The 21,006-nt window shown below is 47.0% G+C and overlaps 1 protein-coding gene across 1 annotated transcript in view; it reads left to right on the top strand.

Annotated features, from left to right (window-relative positions):
* The window catches only part of LOC144130101 (uncharacterized), a 116,874-nt gene that overhangs the window by 41,141 nt on the left and 54,727 nt on the right, over positions 1-21,006 (top strand). Inside the window, exon 3 of the mRNA XM_077664123.1 lies at positions 685-1,077. Within this exon, the coding sequence (XP_077520249.1) occupies positions 685-1,077 (393 nt within the window). The remainder of the gene's footprint in view (positions 1-684; positions 1,078-21,006) is intronic.

Raw genomic sequence — 21,006 nt, 5'->3', positions numbered from 1 at the left:
ACTCTTGTCTGAGTTCGGCCGCAAAGTTAGTCCCGCAAACTTGTCCCGCAAACATCATGGAACATGCAGTGATTCTTCACCTTGTGTGTTTTCTTTCAAGTCTATTGCCAAACTTGCCCTAGGAACTTTTTCTGGAATCAATTTCGTGGGATAGTAAAAGCAATGGCATATACTGTCACAGTTATGGCCTTCATGTTCACGCTGTGCTGAACTGCTTTCGACCACCAAAATTACGAGAATGCGTTTGCTGCTTTTATGAACTCTGTCTGCACATGGGTCATTTCTACGTAGAACCCGCGGTGGCTATGTGGTTATGGCGCTCGGCTGCTGATCCGAGAGACACGGGTTCTATCTCGGCCGCTGCGGTCGCATATCGATGAAGGTGAAATTCTAAAGGCCCATGGGCTGTGTGATTTCAGTGCACGTTAAGAACGCCAGGTGGTTGAAATTTCCGGAGCCTTTCACTACAGCCTCCCTCATAGCCTGACCAGCTTTGGGACGTCAAACATCCATAAACCAAACCAAGCCTAAGCATCCGCTCATACTTACAGCTCAGAAATAAAGAATGTAGGTAAAGGCAGTCTGTAATTCAGCACTGTCACACAGCTTTGGTTCGAGGGCTTGCACAGATGCGAGTCTTAGCATGCAGGCAGTTATGTGGTTCCGTTCCTCATTGTCCGGCAGTGCGGTGGTGCGCCAGCTCATGAGCCTCACCGTTCCCGAGGACAGCGTGGAGGAAGTGCTGGACTTCGTCAAAAACGCCATCCTGGACGCCATGTCCGCGGAGAACACGCGCCAGTCGACGCGCTCGTCCAGTGGTCGACCTCCCGAGGACGAGGCCATCGAACGGCGCGTGGCCGCCGCCCGCGCCGAGGCTTTTCGAGCCACAGGCGTCGACGAGCTCCCGGACGACGCGGCCAGCCCGCTGTCCTTAGTGGCACTCGTGCGCCTCATTGAGGAGGAAGTGGTCGCCGACGCCGAGGCACTCTACCGGCCAGCGCGGTGCCCACCAGTGGAACGCACGACCTCTGAGACGTTTGCGACGGGGAGCGGGCAGCAGAGCACAGGAAACACCGCGTAAGAGGCGCCTTCAGAGAACCGCTGACTCACTACTAAGCAACTTACTTCATCCGCACCGACACTATACATGTGACGATGGCACTAAAGGGGGGAAAATTCAAACTCCACCGCGATAAGATGAAAATTGGTGCCACTACAACCGAACTGAGCAAAGGTAATCCTGCTCCGCGCATAGCGCCGTGTAGACCACTCAGCAAATCATAATCAACGCCTGCTGAATGTTCTTTACAACAATATCAGAAACATTTACCGAAATGTGAAGCTCTTCATTATCTCACAGACACCGTCGAATCCGACGTTATACTGCTTACTGAAACGTGGTTAGATCCACATATTAAAAATTACAAGGGCACTGAAGTCTGCTTCAGTGGAGAAATGCGAAAGCGTTGAGTTCGTTGCTGCTGCGGCGTGTGACTACTACACCACTTCGGCAGTTTCCGGTTACGACATACTGCCCCACTTTGTTACATCCGGTCTTGTTCGTTTATTAGATTTTTGGTTACGACATGCTACGACGCGACGAACCATTGCGTCACAATTTTATTTAAAATATTGGTTTCTGAGGAAAGGAAAGAGCGCAGTAACTCAAATCATGACATATCGGTGGACACCTGAACCGCGCCTTAAGGAAAAATGTAGCCTCAGAAAGTATGCAATTGAAGGTGCATATGTCATTGGTTCAAATCCCTTGTCTCCGCCTCGCCTCTAACTTGACTAAAACATGTAAGCTATATGCAAAGAGAAATGCTACGACACCACCCGGAATGCTGTAAACGCACGGTTGCTAAAAATTTTGGTGTATGTATTTGGCAATACTGCCACCACATTGAGGTCAACCAGTGATGACGTCGCTGGTATTTTGCCTGCACCTGCGATATCTGTTGCTCAAACCAGGGACATCGCCTCGGTAGACCGGGTTTTTACGCCGCGCGTCTCTTTCTGTATGTCCTCCTGTCTGTACGTGGCAGCAATTGGGACTAAGCTGAGGTGTAACGTCATCAATTTTTAAATTTTGCAAATGATTCTGTCATGTGACTTTGGTGTGACGGCATTAGTTGGTCATCATTGTCACCGAACTCATCGTCCAGCTTTGTAAAGGTGCACTAAAGAAGAATCTGAACTCATCTTTTTGCCGCGAGAGCTCACCTACACGTTCCGGGTATTCTTAGAAACTTCAAATTATTGTCTTGTGTGGCCGATTGCCGTAATTAAATTGGGTTAAACGTCCCGGCTCCCATAATTTTTTTTAACTCAACGCGGTAGGCAGGAGGAGTCAACCGACGCGTCAGCCAGTCCCGTGGCGGCTTGCCGCTGTGTCATCGGCGGAGTGATACGCAAATCAAAGTCCACGTGTAAATTTATTTCCGTGGGCCTAATTTGCGGCTATATTGTCTGTGACTGAAACTGTTTTTTCACAGAAACCTAAAAAACAAAATAAAAGCGAAGCCACCACTGGACTGGTTGAAAGGCACTCCACGCGTTGGTTGACTCCGCCTACCTACTACGTTGGGTTAAAAAAATGCGGGAGCCGGGACGTTTAATCCGATTTGATTAGGGCAATCGTCCGCACAGGACAATAATTCAAAGTTTTTAAAGATTGCCGGGAACGTATAGAGTTCCCTTGTTAAAAAGACTAGTTCAGATTCCTGTTTAGTGCACCTTTAAGAGCGTTAGCTCTTACTCATCACGTTTCGAAATTTCGTAGGGTCTGCTACCACTCTTGATCACAGTGCCATCTGTGGCAGCAACTACTCATCACGTTTCGAGATTTCGTGAGGTACCCTACCACTCTGAGATCAAAGCGCCATCTGTGACTGCAACTAGAAAACAGTGCATCTCGCATCGAGACTTGTAGCGCCGTCTACAATAGCATTGGAGAAACAACCACCTGCCCCGTGCCAATTATGACGTCACAGTCTAATATGGTGGATTGAGGTAGAACTATGTGAGTATGACGTCAGGGGACGAAATGGTGGCATTGTTTCGGTTTCTCAATTCCAAGATGGCGGCCATTAAAATTGGTTGTGCCCTCTCATCCCTTCCCCCTTACCAAAAATATCCCAAAACTGGATATTGTATACATACAATTACTAATTAAAGCGTTACCATATCGCACCGCAAGCCGAATTCTAGGCCCACCTTGACCCCCCAAACGAAGCAAATTGCGTTTGTGACGTATCTTGAGGGGGTGCAACTCGACAGTGGGTAGACGTGCATCGTAATTTCTCTGATAGATGGCGCTAGGCGGCGATCGTTCCGCTAGGCGGCGTGCGTGCACGTGTAGCCGAGCATGGTGGCAATCCACCCCGTTTCAAAAGGTATTACATTCCGTTTTTCGAGACGAGCGGTGAGTTCTTCGCTTTCTTCATCTAGTAAACCAAGCAGCTAACGCTCGTTATTTCGTCTTCCAGACGGTGGCGGCCTTTTTTGTTTATCGGAACTAATCATTTATCTCAGTAAGGTCATCATCACATGTTGACAACTAATTTGACATAAATCAGTAATTAATTGTTAATCAAAATTGATTTATCTAAATTTACGGTAATTAGCGTTGAACAATTGTGCTAATTAGCTTTGAATAATTACCGCCTTGACGTCATACTTCTTCATAACCACATACTACACCACTTACTAATTTATTACCCGATTACACCAAAGTTTTACATAGTTACTCATTCAAGTTGTGACGCCATCGTGCGGACACATTTTGCGGACACGACCCTTCGAAGAGAGCCATATGATGTTTTCGCATTAAAAACGAAGTACTTGAGGCTGCCTTTTTGACTTTGACAGTTTTCGCTGAGACCATTTGAATCGGCTTGAGGAAGGTGTTCTCGCTGCTGCCAAGCTTGCCTCCAGTGCTCTGCTGTAAACATTAACTCCCTTTTGGGTATTTAATTTTTATCATGCAAGTATTCTTACCCACCGGTAATGGTTTGTGTATGCTATCGTCGGCTAGACGCTGACTCTCGTTTTGTAGCAAATTTTCGCAATGCCTTGCACTCGATACCTTCAATACACTAGAATATTCCTATCCTTACGTTTGCCGTTTTCAGCTTCCTGCCCATAGCCTGGTCTATCTCACATATCAAAACATTACACTGAAAACGCCTTTGTTAACACCTGCATGACTTTTGGTTTATAGCAAATAGTTTCCGCTCTTCAACAGACGTTACAGACCACTCTTCAAACAATATTGACCTTGTCTTAACCTCTCATTTCGATAACATTTCCTCTCTTGTGCACCTGCCCCCCTCAGTGACCACGCAATATTACACTCAATGTCTCGGTCCCAACTTCCACGAAGAAAAAAAGAGCCAAGACAAAGGTTGCTTCGAAAGTTGGTTTATGGTTTGTGGTGGTTTAACATCCCAAGGCGACTCGGGCTGTGAAGGACGCCGTAGTGAAGAGCTCCGGAAATTTCCACCACCTGGGGTTCTTTAACGTGCACTGACATCGCACAGCACACGGGTCTCTAAATTTTTCCTCCAATGAAACTCGACCGGCTTCGTCTTCCGGGTCAGCCGCTGAGTGCCATGACCACTGAAGAACCGCAGCGAGCCCGTTTGCTTCGAAATTAATGACAGTGAACTCGCTGCTTTTAGTTCTTGGTTTTTTTAAGGATTTTTCGAAGCTCTCTGTTGAATTAAATTGGTCACTGTTTACAAACAAAATAGAAAAACTTACCCACAAACACATTCACACAGTCTGAGCGTCTGAAAATTTTTCATCACCATGGTTCACACCTCTCAAGCACTTTCATAAAAAAAGGACACGTCTATTTAGAATAGCTAAACTCTCTAATAGTACCAGCCGTTTGTCGAAATATTTCACATCTTAAAAAGTGTTTGAATCACTATCAGTGAAAGCAAAAGTTCTGATCCACATTGTTCACAATTCTCTGCCCTAACCACCAGGAAATCTGCGATGTTATCACATGGAAATATTCGAAACCTTTGTTCTTGTTTGATGCGCGCAACTGCTTAGTTAATGATGATGAAGCTACCAAATTGTTCAACCACACTTCCTCCGCAGCATTTGTTATTGAACCGGATGACGGCACACCTGAAGTTGGTCATCCGGACCACCCCACTATGTGTGACGTTACTTTCGAGCCTCAAAGAAGCTCATCAAGTCACTCGCGCCCACATCTTCAGCTGGCGTCGATATAATTAATTTTAAAATATTCAAAACATTCCAAATGTCGCGAGTGATATTCTCAAATATTTCAATAGTTTATTTCACCTGGAGGCATGTCGGCTGATTGGAAAGTGGGTAATATCATTCCGGTTCCTAAAAAAGTCGGCCTTCTTCATGTCAAAGCTTCGGTACTACCTCGCTCACCAGTATTGCTTCCAAGTTAATGGGACATGTAAATTAATCCAGTACAATTAAATTCTTATTTCTATCAATTTCTTCCAGCCGTTCATCATAGTTCCTTAAAGAAACTATTTTGCAAAGCTCAACTAGGATTTCTGTTAACGACCTAAGTTCTTCCATAGACTAACATAACAGTAGACTCGTAGATTCATTGACTTCGAAGAACCATTCGTTAAGGCTCCTCAGAGCTGTCTTTATTTCAAAACTTTCCTATTTCATTATTAACCCTTAAGGTTTCATTATGAATTCGGTCCTATTTTATGACAGGAATTCATATACGCCAAAAAATGCTCATCCCAAATGTCCCGTGCCGTCTTCAGAGTGTCTCTAGGTACCGTTCTCGGCCCCTTACTTTTCCTGATCTACATTAATGACTTATCGACTAACTTATCTTCAAACACTCGTTAGTTCGCGGATGACAGCGTACTTTATCTCCCGATCTACAGCACAACCGACATAACCTCGTTACTGAATGATCTAATCACACTGAATCCCCAATGACTATTAATACTAACAAAAAATTATTACCTGAGTAACACCCGTAACTCGGGTAGTAACTCGGATTGCTAGGCAACGGCGCAAGATCATACGGTGAGCCTACGGCCTGCCAGATCTTTAGCTGGCGTGCTACTGCAGGTTATGATGGAACAGAGTTGCAAAAATATCAAATCTGAGCACAGGCTCACTAAGCCTGTGCTTAATATTAAGCTTTCCACAAGTTTGCTTCGTCGCAAAGCGCGGGAGCGCAGAAAAAGCGACCGTCGCGCACGTCAGCTGTGCGTACTTAGAGTACACGTGCGTACGGTGACAAGATTCTTGGCCGGCGTTGGTGAGCGTGCAAGTGCTTTGGCACTAAAACTGGTGACTGGGCGATATTGATCCTGTTACTTGACAATTTTGAACTATCCTGAACATACGAAGCGTAGACTGCAGTGAAATAAAAAAATAATGCATCGAGCAAGTTATATTTTCTGTTTGTACATTGACCTTTCTGTCCAGCGCTTTGTCGTTCTCTAGCTAACCACACGTATCGATTTACCGAAAAGGTCTGTTCTTTCGTTGTAATGCTCCGTGCGGGTTCTGGCAGTCGGTAGCTGGGCGCTTGTGTTCCAAGCACGTTGGCGTTCCTTATTCTGGCGTCTCCATCATAGAGCCTCTGCGACGGTAACTTCAACTACGTCACTACCTGAATATCAATTCCGATGTGTCTCATGTTAATTAATATATGTTACATACAAGATATAGGTGTCATAGATGTGTCTCGTATGAACTCGCATGAGCAGCATATCAGTTATATATGTAAGAAATAGGGCTCTTATAAATTCATATGCTTCATACGGGTTCAGATGTGCCAAAAAAGGTCGTTTCAACTCATATTGGGAGCACACCAGTTCACAAGCGTGACGAATGTCTCGAACAACCACATTGGTTATTTGGTTTTCGTTTATGGAATTTAACGTCCCAAGCGACTAAGGCTATGGGGTACGCCGTAGTGGAAGGCTGCGGATAATTTCGACCATCTGGGGCTCTTTAGCGTGCACTGACACAGCACAGTATACCGGCCTCCAGCATTTCATCTCCATCGAAATGCAACCGTCATGGCCGGGATCAAACCCGCGTTTTTCGGGTCAGCAGCCGAGCATCAAACCGCTGAGCCACTTCGGCTGCACATATGTGCTGCATACGAACTCAAACGTACTACGAGTCACTACAGTTTCACTTGTGAACTCGTATGTCCCGCATACAACTTCACACGTGCCGCTAATATGTATTGTGCGGACTTATACATGACATAATTCACCTGTTATGCAATACAAGTACTCATGCATGAGCTGTGATGAGTCCCGGGTGTATCAACGCACATCTGCACATCTGCCTCGTACGAAACAGACTGGGGCTCATGAGTGCCTCGTATGAAGTCGTGCATGTTTCGTGAAACACACTTAAAAGAAGGGGTGAACAAGTGTCTAATAAGCGACGAACACACGCGTGAAAAGAAAAAAGGAACGCCCTGTTTCACGTAATTTTCTTTGTATTTTCCTGTTTTTGCCCTTTTTTTTTCTTTTTCTAAGCCCCTGCTAGCCGAGCTGTCCCTAGTTCGGCGTTTGCAGTGCGCTTAGATACACGTTTAGTTGAATGGTAAATATGGCCTTCCCTGCCTCGATGAGCGATACTAAAACTGCGTAAACAATAACGTCAGGTATATTTGTGGAAGTGCTCCGCGTGTAGCAGAAAATACGTGCGCACCAAGGGAACAGCCGGCACTGTGAAATAGGATATACCAAGACGTTTGAACACTTATCACACTGCACATGAAAATTCACAATATCCCTGAAACATCTCGAGAACCTGCAAGAAGGATCGGTATACTTCAGGGACAACAATCTAGTTACGGCAACAATTTTTACTGTAGGCAGAGAGCACCAAACACAGAAAAATAATGTGTCTTGTCGGTCTGGTCATACAGGCGCAAGATCATATACCGGATGTTTCAGCTAACACTTTCAAAAATTATCGAAAATAGGCTTTCTGGGGTAAAAATGGCTTTTCGGTATAGTGTTACCAGTGTTGGCGGACATCAGAAAGCCGGTGAATAGTAAACGAACTTTTAAATATGAACTTTTTAACTTGTAGAGTTAGGCGCGTAGTTACAATTAGAGATTTGTAGCTGGTCGTTAGTGATAGCCATATCAGTTTCTTGAATTTAAAAAAAAACGCGATTACCATCGCCGCTGTGGCTTCGACAAAATATGGCTGCATCGTGCGCAAGTACATGCGCTTCCGAAAGCATGCAGGCAAAGCTAACCCTCCAGTGCGCGTAACTAGCGGAAAAAGCCAAATTATGTCGAGCCACTGGGCCAGGGGTAATCGCGTTTTCGAAATTCGAAAACCTGATATGGCTATTACTAGCGAAAGGATACAAATCTCTAATGGTAACTATGCGCCTAACTCTACTGGTAAAAAGTTAATTATTAAAAATTAGTTAACCAGCGTACAAAGACGATTCACCGGTTTTCTGCTGCCCACCAACGCTGGTAATACTATGCCGCCAAAGGCATATTTTTACTCCAAAAAGCCTTTTTTTGAAAAATTTTGGATGTTCGCTGAAACACCATGCATATTGCGCCTGTATGACCAGGTGTCCCAGCTAAAAGTAACCAAGATTTTAAAAAATACGGAATGTCCTAGCCGCGTGAAGCCAACTCAGGGTTATTTAGAGTCGCGTGACGTAGTCTGCTGCATTTTTTCGCTCTTTAAAGTTAATTAGTTAAGCCAAATTGGCTAACTTTTTAATTATTACTCTGGGGAACGAAGTGTCAATACAAAAATTGTAGATCACTTTGAAAAACTGTTGACTGCAACGTTTGCACCAAGATATCGTTAACGTCAAGTAGTTTTTTCTATCCGTCCTTATACCCTAGCTCGCACAATAAAAAAAGCGTCTACGTGACAATGGTGCCATTTAAACATCCCAAGACGCGTCTAAGAGAACAAAAGCTATGTTTACTGAAGTGTTCTCCCCGATGAGCCTTTGCGTGCACATTGGGGCAGAGATGTGACCCAGCAGCTGGCCACGTGATAGGTTTCTTTTAAGGCCAATAAGTAAAGCTACTTAAATCGTACTCTGATAGAAACAGCACTGCTAGCAGTTTTTGAGACGATCTATAACTTTTGCATTGGCAGTTTGTTCCTCAATTCAATAATTAAAAAGTTAGCTGGTTAGACTTAATTAATAATTTATTTTGAAGAACGAAAAAGCCCTCCATACTAGGTCACGCGACTCTAAACAACCCTCCGTTGGTCTCACGCGGCTAGAACGTTCCGTGTTTTTTATAAGCTTCGTTACTTATAGCTGGGACACCTGGTATATATTGTGCGATGATGTATATTCTAAGCAGTTTACTGGAACTTCCTTGCCATGTGGCAGTCAAAGGTTCCTGAAAATTAAGGACGTGAGGCGATTGTTCTTTTTTAGAAATTACAGTCTCTGAGGATGCATAAGGAGGCAGACTACAGGCCTCATGAACAAACTTCTTGGGCAGTATTCTTTTGACGGGGGGTGTACATGTGGCGGTACCATTGGAATATTCGTGCATCGGCGACGAGTGACGTTTTCACGAACGAACGCTATTTAGCCGTCTCGATGGGCAATTACCGCCGAGGAAAGCAGCGCCGCGAGCTTAGCCGACAGTGCCAAGGGTCTCACCATCAAAACAACGCAGTACAGAAGACGGAGAGAAAGGTTAGTCGCAAACACCAGCGCTGAAGATTTCGCCTCGCTTTCTGTGCACTTAGCCTCCGTGTAACCGTTGTACGCAGCAAGCTCTCAACAGCACTCACGCTGTGTGTGCCTGCCACGCGGCCGGCGAAGCGGGGATACCGAACGCCGCTAGAGACGCAGCCTCGCGCTCGGACCACCGGCGCGTCGGCACCTCGACGGCAGCATGGAACCCATTGTAGTAGAGGGAGAAGACATATCTCCCTCGAAACTTATCTCTACTAACGGCTGGCAATCAGCGCATGACAAGCGAAGCTCTAATCGTAAATCCCCTCCCACCGTTACTCCGAATCTGCCTCAAGCCCCGGCCGGGCGCCGGCACCGGCCGCCCCAACTGTCTTCCTTACGCCACCCCAAGCTACCGATACATGACCATAAGCTCATCCTCCGTCCCTGTGGTGGCCTCAACCTTCCGACCGTGAACGGCGTTATGCTTCGCGATGCCATTCTGCAAGCAGCCTGCCTCGAACCTCAAGAGGCCAAGCCCGGCACAGTCATCATCAACAGCCTCCAACATCTCATCCTCATCAACACTCCCGACGCGCAGCGCAGACACCGCTACCTCGACATCAAGTCCATACTGATCAAAGGCATCGCCTACGACATATACTCCTACCAAGCGGCACCGGAGGACTGCGCCCGCGGCGTTGTCCACGGGGTCCCACTCGACCACTGATACGAAGACATCAAGGACCGTCTCAGGCACGTGCGAAACCCTCCCATCCTCGACTTTAGACGCATGGGCTCGACAGAGTCCATCATCATCCTCTTCGAACAAGACTGGGTGCCCAAGCACATCTACTACGGCTCTGTACTCTATAGGTGCCACCTCTTCAAAAAGAAGATCGAGCACTGCCGTAACTGAGGCGCACTCGGCCACCGTGCGGACGTATGCCCGGCTGCCAAGCAATGCCGCTGTCCCGGCTGCGGCCAAGTCGAACCCCCTCAGGACCCCTCCTGCACGCCGCAATGCAAGGTCTGCGGTAAAGCACACCTGACGGCGGACAGAACGTGCAAGGCGCGCTTCCGTCATCTAATTATTGGAGGATTCTACCGTCCCCCGAATTCGAATAACATATTTCTAGAAAAGCTTAATGAATTCCTATGCCGAAATGAAATCCGCTCAGCCAATTTGTTATTGGCGGGTGATTTCAACTTTCCGTCAATAAATTGGTTGCCCGATACTCCGGTGGCTCTCGCTGGTGCCTCCCAACTATTTCTCGACGTAGTGTTCTTGTGGGCGTGGGGACAGCGTCGTCATGCGGCTGCTTCACGGAATGCGTTTCTTCATGCAGATAACGGCAATGCTTCATCTCAGCGCGGGACCTATGGCACCGGCTGATGCCATTCCGGCTACGCCTGTGACTGTCGACGTTCAAGTTGGCAGCGTGGAAATTGGAGAACTCTGGCAACCCTGCTACACTATGGCTCCATCGTACAAGTCCTGCGCATCGTCCACGACATCACCTTTCCATCTGGATAAAAACAGGCTGCAGTGGCCTGCGCCTTTCAGTGGGCGTGGGGACAGCGTCGTCATGCGGCTGCTTCACGGAATGCGTTTCTTCATGCAGGTTGGTAATAAGTAATCCGTGTTTGCTAAGAAATCGAGCAATATGTGCCTGCTCCTGTTCCCACGCCCGGGAGTGCTGCTGATTTTGCTCGCCCAGTGCTTCGATGTTTCTCGTCAACTACTTTTGGTGTCGGGGGATGTTGAGCTTAATCCTGGCCCCGGGGCGGGCTCTGGCGCTGCTACGCGGTCCAAAGACAGCGCTGTTGATATTTCTCTGCAGAGACAGCTTAACGACATGTTGACTCTGTTAGAAGGCGTTAATTCAAGGACCGCTAAAATGGAGTTAGAGCAGTCACACTTAATAGCCTCTATAAAATGAAACTGAATCAGGAATCTATGATTAGAAACATTGCCGATATTGACGCGAGGTTGTCGGCAGTCGAATCTAAATCATCCGCCAGCGATGCGGCGCATGGGGAATTGCGGATTTTGCGTGAGCTAACCGATCAGCTTGTCAATGAAAATAACAAGTTACGTCTTGGACAGGCTGAGCTGGAAGACCGGCAGCGCAGGGATAATCTTCTGTTCTTCGGCGTACCCGACAGTTTGTCCGAAACGTGGGATGAACCGGAAGAAAAATTATTGAACCTTGTTTCAGGCTGCTTTGACCCTGTTCTTACGAATGACATGTTTGAACGAACACACAGGATTGGTGTGTTCTCGGATAAAAAGTGCCGTCCGATTGTTGTGAAGTTCCGGTCTTTCAAAACAAAACAACAAGTCCTAGTGCAGTCTACCAAACTTATAAATAAAAAGGTCACTGTAAGTGAAGATTATTCTTTGCAGACACGTGTCGCTCGAAAGAAGCTTGTGCAGTTCGCGAAGGAAGCTGACTTTAAGTATAAGCTGAGGTATAACAAACTGTATTGTAACAACAAATGCTACGCCTTTGACCCTATTCGCGATAGCATTTTCGAGCTAGCTGGCCCACCGGGATCTTTAGTGGCCCCTTATCGCACTGCTTCTGCTTCTGGCTCGCCACACGCTTCGCCATAGAGATACGGGAGGGGCAGTGGACGGGCGACTGGAGATAAGACAGCGCTTTCAATTCTTTTCACAAACATCAGAAGCATAATACCAAAGCGGGAAGATCTAAGCTCTGTCATCGACTCATGTGATGCCGATGTTGTATTGCTGACCGAAACGTGGCTCTCTGCAAAGATATAGAGCAAGGAACTGTTCGATTGCAAGAAGCGCTACAATGTTTATCGTTCTGATAGAGGTCACAGAAGTGGAGGAGGTGTTTTAATAGCCATCGCCGATAATATTGTCTTCGCCCATTAGTCTTTCTAACACCTTAGAGTTGGTTTGGGTTGAACTCCGTGGTCATTTCAGGAAACTGATTCTGGGCATATGCTACCGTTCCCCGTCTTCGTGTGCAACTTTCGTTGAAGATTTGCATGATGCTCTTAACATGATCTCAGTGCGTTATCCGGGTGCGGCAATCCTTCTTGCTGGTGACTTCAATTATCCCAGCATCGTGTGGGCTAATACATCGCCGTATCCTCGCCCCTTTTCTACCGAATGAAATAACTTTTTGCGAACCTGTTTGGATTTCAACCTTTCGCAGCTAGTTACTAAGCCAACTCGAGTCACGCCATCATGTTCCAGTGTATTAGACCATGTGTTAACCAACGCGCCGGATCTTATCCCTTCAATCTCGTACTTACCTGGTCTTAGTGATCACTCCTTGCTTCATTTCGATGTAAAAATTAAAATTCCTAATCGCCGGAGCATTTTCAAGTCTGTTAGTGATTACAAACGGGCGGACTATGATGCCATTAATCGTGAATTAGCTCTTTTCTTAAACAGTTATTATTTACCAGAATTTTCACAGCGTTCTGTCCACACAAATTGGGAATTGTTTAGGGACACTGTTGAACGTCTCACTAATACATTTGTGCCACTAAGACTTTTGCGGTGTAATAGCCAATCACCGTGGTTCAATAACATTTTAAAAAGGCTATACAATAAGAAAAAACGTTTGTTTCGCTCGGCCAAATCATCGAATTCGCAACAACGATGGGACGGTTACCTTTCTGCGGCCGCTGAGTACAAATTAGCTCTGAAAAGTGCTAAGGACTTCTTCTTTAACAGTACTTTGCCTGCTCTGCTGATTAATAACCCTAGACAGTTTTGGAACACTGTAAACCAGAAAGATAGTTCCTCAATACTACTTACATCTTCTGACGGCGTTGCATATTCACCTAATGAATGCGCTAGTGTTCTTAATAGTGTTTTTGTTGCTGCTTTTTCTGGTAATGTTTGCCTTACCAATCAGGAGTGTCCGGTCTTGGATGCTTTTCCCATGGATCCAATTCTTTTTGACACAACTGGCATCCTGAGAATAATTGAGAACCTTAAGATTTCTTCCTCCTGTGGCGTCGATAACATTAATTCGAAATTTCTGGTTAATACAAAGATGTACAGTTCAATGATCCTTACCAAACTGTTTGACCAGCCTCTGGAAACAGGCTGTATTCCCAATGACTGGAAGGTTGGGAGGGTGATTTCGCTGCACAAGTCTGGCGATAAACATTGCCCTGATAACTTTCGCCCTGTGTCGCTCACCAGCATTCCATGTAAAATCATGGAACATGTTATCTACTCTCATCTTGCTACCTTTTTAGAATCCAATTGCTTTTTCAGTAATGCCCAACACGGCTTCCGTAAATCATTTTCATGCGAAACGCAACTCATATGCTTCACAAATGACTTGCATTGCATTCTAGATCGCGGGTCCCGTGCTGATTCTATATTTATGGATTTTTCTAAAGCATTTGACAAGGTTTCACATGAGCTTCTTTTTCTTAAACTAAACAGCCTTAACATCGATTCCACATTACTTGCATGGTTGTATTGCTTTCTTTCAAACCGAAGTCAGTTCGTAACAGCAAATAACGTCAATTCAGATTCCTCGCCTGTTGGCTCTGGTGTGCCTCAGGGGTCCGTTCTTGGGCCCCTCCTCTTTCTCATTTATATAAACGACTTACCCACTACTATATCGTCCTCCGTTTGTCTTTTTGCCGATGACTGTGTTATTTACCGCGAAATTAATGACGATAATGATGCATCTGTTCTTCAGCCAGATATTAACAAGGTACTGGATTGGTGTAACCTGTGGAATATGGAGCTAAACATTACTAAATGCAAGCATTTGCCCATTTCTCGTCTGTCTACTACACACTCTACCTACTGCATTAATGGCATCACTCTTGAAACTGTGTCGTCTTATAAATATCTGGGTGTTCATGTCTATTCTAACCTGTCTTGGAAACCTCATGTTGACTACATTATAAATAACGCTAACCGCATCCTTCGATACCTTCGCAGAAATTTTTCATGTGCACCGAGTTTATTAAAACTACTACTTTACAAAACTTTGGTCCGCTCTAAATTGGAATATGCTTCATCGGTGTGGAACCCTGGGGTCGAATCTCTCATTTCTGACTTAGAATCAGTTCAAAACCGCGGTTGTCGTTTCATACTTTCCAACTATCATCTTACTAGTAGTGTAACTGCCATGAAAGCTAACCTTTCCCTACCGCTTCTTTCCCATCGCAGGTCAATAGCTTCATTATGTACTTTTCACAAAATTTATCATAATCCTTATCTTAAAGAGAGGTTGTTAGAAAGATCATCATATATTTCAGCACGCATGGATCACCGCCACAAAGTTTGGATCCCTCCTTGTCGCACGAGATATTTTCACGATTCATTCATACCCAGAACTTGTGTCAGCTGGAATCACCTTCCCCACGATATTGTTGAAATTACCGATACTGTTGCCTTTCGAAACGCTGTTACTAATTTTATATAAGTCTCTGTCTATATCTGTTTTATTTTATTGCTGCTGTTTTCTTTTGTGGTTTGTTTTGTGTAATGCTGCCTTTTGCTAGTGCTGTTGCTAATCTTAAATCAGTGTGTGCTGTAACTATATTCAAATTTTTTAGCTGCTGTTTTTGTTTTTTGTACTTATATGTTATTCCCACTCCCCTCTGTAACGCCTAACGGCCCTGAGGGTAAATAAATGAAATGAAATGAAATAACTTGACACAACTAGTCACTGAGCCCACCCGTGTACAAAACGACTCTCAATCAGTTCTGGACCTGTTTCTTGTTTCTGACAACCTGCTACGCCGAACACCACGTGTGTCTGTCTTAGAGGGAAGATCAGACCATAAAATGTCAAGTTTATCTTTGCAGTTGCGCCCTATATCAAAGCTTCAGAAGAGAGAGACAACTATCCCGATCTTCTCACGTGCAAGTGATGTCGATATCTTAGATGCACTAGACACTTCATTTTCTTCCTTTTCCTGTTTGTACGAAACACAGAGTACCTCTGTTGAGCACATGTGGTGCTTCTTCAAAAACTTAGTTCACCAATGTGTAAGCGATTTTGTGCCAAGAAAACGGAAAATTTTGCGCACTAGCAATCCTTGGATGACAAAAGATATTGCGCGTCTGGGACGTAAGCTTAAGAAAGCGAGACAACAACACTCAAAGCATCCTTCATCGGTCACTGCAGATAAGTATTCCATGCTACGCCTGTCGTTGCGGAACGCTATCAATACAGCCAAACACCAATTCCACACTGTACGTATGAAAAATTTCCTAGTTTCTTCTCCAAGCAAGTTCTGGCAACATCTCGCGCCACGCAAGAAATTGATTCTTGGCCTTTCTGCAGATAGTGCGGGTATGCACGACAAGTTAGAAACAGCGCAGGCGCTCAACCAGTACTTCAGCTCGATATTCACTCACGATGACGGCTGCAAGCCACATTTTTCTTCCTTTGATGATCTGGCACCAATCAGTGACATTTGCTTAACTGAGGAAGGTGTGCTAGCTCTTGTGCTTAACTTGGAGACAAAGAAGTCGCCAGGGATTGACGAAATACCTAATGCCTTTCTGGTACAGTACGCTAAATGGTCCGCCAAATATTTAACTTTAATATTTAGGAAATCACTAAACTGCTCTGAATTGCCAAGTGATTGTAAACACGCAAAAATCACCCCGATTCCCAAAGACCAACACAAATCAGCACCTTCTTCCTACCGGCCAATTTCTCTTTTGTGCACTTCAGTAAAATTGCTTGAACACATCATCTGTAAACACTTGACTAACTTTCTCGAGGAGAACCACGTCCTTGATAATCGCCAGCACGGGTTCCATCGCGGTCTCTCCACAGTAACACAGCTTATTGCAACAGTCCACGATTTAGCAGCAGCACTAGATAGGCATAATCAAGTTGATATTGTTTTTCTTGATTTCGAGAAAGCATTCGATCGTGTGTCTCATCAAAAATTACTGCAGAAGTTAAAACCTATACTGAAACACGAGTGCCTACTCTCTTGGATCGAAGCCTATCTTTCGCATAAACGTCAAAGTGTGGTTGTTGATGGCGTCCTCTCTGATGCTGTCCCAGTAGAATCCGGTATTCCGCAGGGCTCAGTCTTGGGTCCCCTTTTCTTTCTAGTATTTATTAATGACATAGTTCACAACGTACATGTTAAAATACGGCTTTTCGCAGACGATTGCATACTCTATCAAGAAATTTCTAGCCCTGAAGATCAATTCCTTTTAAGCGATTCACTGTCTGCAGTAGAAAAATGGTGCTCCACGTGGCAAATGACTTTAAATTCCAACAAGACAGTAGCGATGACTGTGACACGTAAAAAGAATCCTTTTAGTTTTACATACCGCTTAGCCAATGAGCCCCTCTTAGTTGTCAACGCTTTTAAATACTTAGGAATTCAGATAGTCTCAGACCTTCGATGGAACGAGCACATATCGTATATCGAAAAAAAAAGCTCTAAGACAACTCCACTACTTGAGAAGAACGCTGGCACAATCCACACAAGAAATAAAGCTTTTAGCTTACAAAACATTTGTTCGGCCAATGTTGGAATATGCTGCGGCAGTGTGGGATCCCTGGACCGAAAGTAACAAACTTAAAATAGAAAATGTCCAACGCAAAGCTGCTAGATTTATCTTTAATTGTTACAGTTGGAATATTTCCCCAACAGCCCTAATGCAAACCGCAGGACTTGAACACCTGGCCATGCGTCGTCATCGAGAAAAATTAAAGTTATTCTACTTGTATTATCACAATAAACTAACAATAGAGGAAGGAATTTTAGTTGAGCACACATCTCGATACCCTACACGCTCTTACCATACTAAGTTGCCGCGTTTTCATGCAAAACTAATGTATTTAAGTATTCGTTCTTTCCCCATACTATCATTAAGTGGAATGGTTTACCTGCTGATGTTGTCAATTGCGAATCGGTGAATTTATTTTTACAAGCTCTGAAGGATGTATAGGGCTCTTATGTATCCTTGTTTTGGGCCAAGTCCGATGCCTTCGTTTGCTGCCAGGATCGATGTCATCATATGTTCTATGTCTTTGTAATCGATTTTATGTTGTATGTACTGGTTTTTGCTCTGTTCGCTATCTGCTTCTTTTGCAATGTGCTTGTCATTTTTATCAATATGTTTGTACCCCACTCCTGCCTAAGGCCTGTAACACAGGCCGGCAGTATTTGCTAAATAAATATACCTCGTAAAAAAGAGGTACTTCGATGCCAAGCAAGCCGCCGAGGCAAACGCCAGTCAGACTCCCACCAGTCAGGCTCCACCCCAACACCGGAGCCGCTCCACGACCCGCAAGTCCCGGGCCCCGCTGCTCACATTGAAGTCCTTTCCGGTGCTGCTCCCTGCCGCACCAAAACAGCCGTCCACCTCTAACAAGCCCAACGCCCGGTCCCGCTCCTGGACTGGAACCAGGTCACCACCACCTCCAGTCCCACCGAGACCACCTGCCCAGGCACCCGGCTGCAGCACCAATGAGGTGAGCTGGGCAGGCGTAGTTTCCCAGGGCTCCACCAGCCCCCTCTATGAAGAGCTGCTGCGTGTCCGCGCGCAGCTCGCCTCCTTCCAAACCACCAACCACCGCCTCCAGGCACAGCTGCATGCCCACCAGCAGGCCCAAACACCTACCCCGGCACCAGCGGCCCCGACCACTCCTACCCCGACTCTTCCATCGCCACATCTCCCTACTCGCGAACCGCCGGCCATGAAGCGGTCCGCAACACCCACTATCTCCGTGACCACACCAACCCCGACCGAGGGAACGCCAGCCCTGCCTCCCAATTCCGAACAACGTGGAGGCGAGAATTCAGGCCGTGGTGCAGACGGCCATCAAGGCCTTTCCAAATCAATTTGCTAACCTCACTACCCGTCTAGACGAGTTTGCTCACCAAATTGACGAGCGATTCAAGGAGCAAGAGACTCGCCAAGGGACTGCCTGTGCTGCCGTGCGGCCTAGAAAGAAAGGCTGGCTCCACACCGTCTCAAACTCCTCCACGGCAAACGACAGCTTCAGTGATGTCGAGACCACGCACTATACTCACCATCTGACAGTGGAACTGTGCTCGAAGTGCTCGCGCTGCAAGAGCCCTCCAAACCCCTTACCCTACCCAGCTACGTGCCCATCGTCCCCTTTTCTCCCACACCCCCTCCAGTTGCATTTGTTGTATGCCGTGCGCTCACTACCATCTCCCACCCCTTAGACGTCCCCGAAATAGATGATCTACTCATCGAACTCGTGCCGCAGCGCACTCGGGATACTAGTCTCCTCCTCCTCAACTTATACAGCCACCCGAAGTGCTTGCGGCACGACTTCGACCAACTATTCACGCTTGCCAAGCGAGCCACACACAAATGCCCATTCCTGATTGTAGTGAATTTCAACGCCCCGCACACGGCCTGGGGCTACACAGCCGACACCCCCAAGGGGCGCAGGGTATTTCTCGCAGCTCAGCAAGCCGGCTTCTCCCTTCTCACAGACCCCACCATTCCTACTCGCATCGGGATCAGCGTCTGCGCAGACACTACTCTTGACCTCACCTTCACCCACCGCCTCCCTCACGCTGCGTGGTGTAACACCCAGGACAATTTGGGTAGTGATTACTACATTATCGAGCTTCTCCTACAAGCAGGCCCAACACGTAGACCCTCTCGTGATGCTACCATCACGAAGTGGGACTCGTTCCGCACCTCCCGAGCAGCCCGCACTCTACACACCATCTCAGACATAGCTACTTCGTGCGACCAACTTCAGCGTGACTCGCTAAATCCCAGAGGACTTCCCTGCAGACGCGATAGATTCCCATCTCCTGCACCTATGAGAGGCCAAGGCGAGTCTCGAACGGAGGTGGCGGTGTCAGCGCTGGAATAGAACACTCAGATGCCGGCTGCCCCGGCTCAGCAAGGAGATTGAGACGCATGCTGCAACTCTGTCTCGCCAAAATTGGGAATCTCTCCGTAACAAGCTGGACGGCAACATGAGCCTGCCCCAGACCTGGAACCTATTCCGCCATCTCATTGATTCGACTCAGTCCATGACACACCAGAATCACAACCTCATAAAGCTCACACACAACCGAGACATCCCCGCAGGAACTCCTCGAGGAGCTCCGTGATATCTACTTCCCCGCATATCCCTCCGCAGTGCACCCTGACTACACAGGCTCCCCCAACGACCTTCTCGACCTACCGATCACCGACGCGGAATTGGCGTCAGGACTTAAGCGCCTCAACGCGTCCTCAGCTCCTGGCCTCGACGGAGTGCATAACAAGGCACTCCGCAACCTCGATTGCCCCTCCGCCAAAGCCCTAACCAACTACTTCAACGAATGCTGGCTGCGCGGCGCCCTCCCACTTCAATGGAAAGACGCCAAAGTAGTCTTTATTCCCAAATCCGGCAAACCACTTCTCTCCGCTAACCTCCGTCCCATCTCTCTTACGTTGTGTGTGGACAAGCTCATGGAGCGCGTTCTCCAGACCCGGCTCAGCCGGTATATGGAGAACAGCAACCATATGCCTTCGTGCATGTTTGGTTTCCGCCCGGGCTTGTCCACCCAGGACGTCTTTCTACAACTCAAGCACCACATCCTTGACTCCCCCGCGGCCGACACCAAGAATATCCTCGGCGTCGACCGAACAAAAGCTTTCGACAACGCTACCCACGCAGCCATCCTAGAAGGCCTCCACGCCCTAGGCGTAGGCCCGCGGATGTACAATTACGTCCGCCATTTCCTCCGCGAACGAACAGCCACACTCACTAAGGGCGACCACCGTCTGTCCGGTGTCTCACTGGGAGCGCGGAGAACCCCTCAGGGTGCTGTACTGTCTCCTATCCTCTTTAATATAACCCTTCTCCAACTCCAGCCCCAACTCGCCCAAATACCCGACATACATTTCCGCTCTATGCTGACGACATCACTATCTGGGCTAATCGAGACAGTGACGCCGACATGGAACACAACCTACAGTCGGCCCTCAACATCATCGACTCATACGCTCGCGCGCGCGGCCTAGCCTGCTCCCCTTCTGAATCAGAACTCCTTTTCTACTGCCCCAGGCCGCACGACCCCGCCAACCCTCCTATCTCACTCACTCTAGGAAACCACCCAATTCCCCTGGTCGCCAAGATTAACATCCTGGGCCTCGTCCTTCACTCCCATGGCGCGCATGCTAAGGCCATTCAAACTCTCCTGACCCAAGCCCAGCAAGCCACCCGTCTCATTCGGCGCGTGGCGAACCAGCGCGCTGGTCTGCGGGAGCAGAACACTCTCCGCCTCACCCAAGTTTACATCACGAGCCGCACAGCGTACTCAATCCCCTACCTCCCCCT

The sequence above is a fragment of the Amblyomma americanum genome, chromosome 4, assembly GCF_052857255.1.
Source record: "Amblyomma americanum isolate KBUSLIRL-KWMA chromosome 4, ASM5285725v1, whole genome shotgun sequence".
In the NCBI taxonomy this organism is placed as follows: Eukaryota; Metazoa; Arthropoda; class Arachnida; order Ixodida; family Ixodidae; genus Amblyomma; species Amblyomma americanum.
This window is presented reverse-complemented; position numbering and strand designations above follow the sequence as displayed.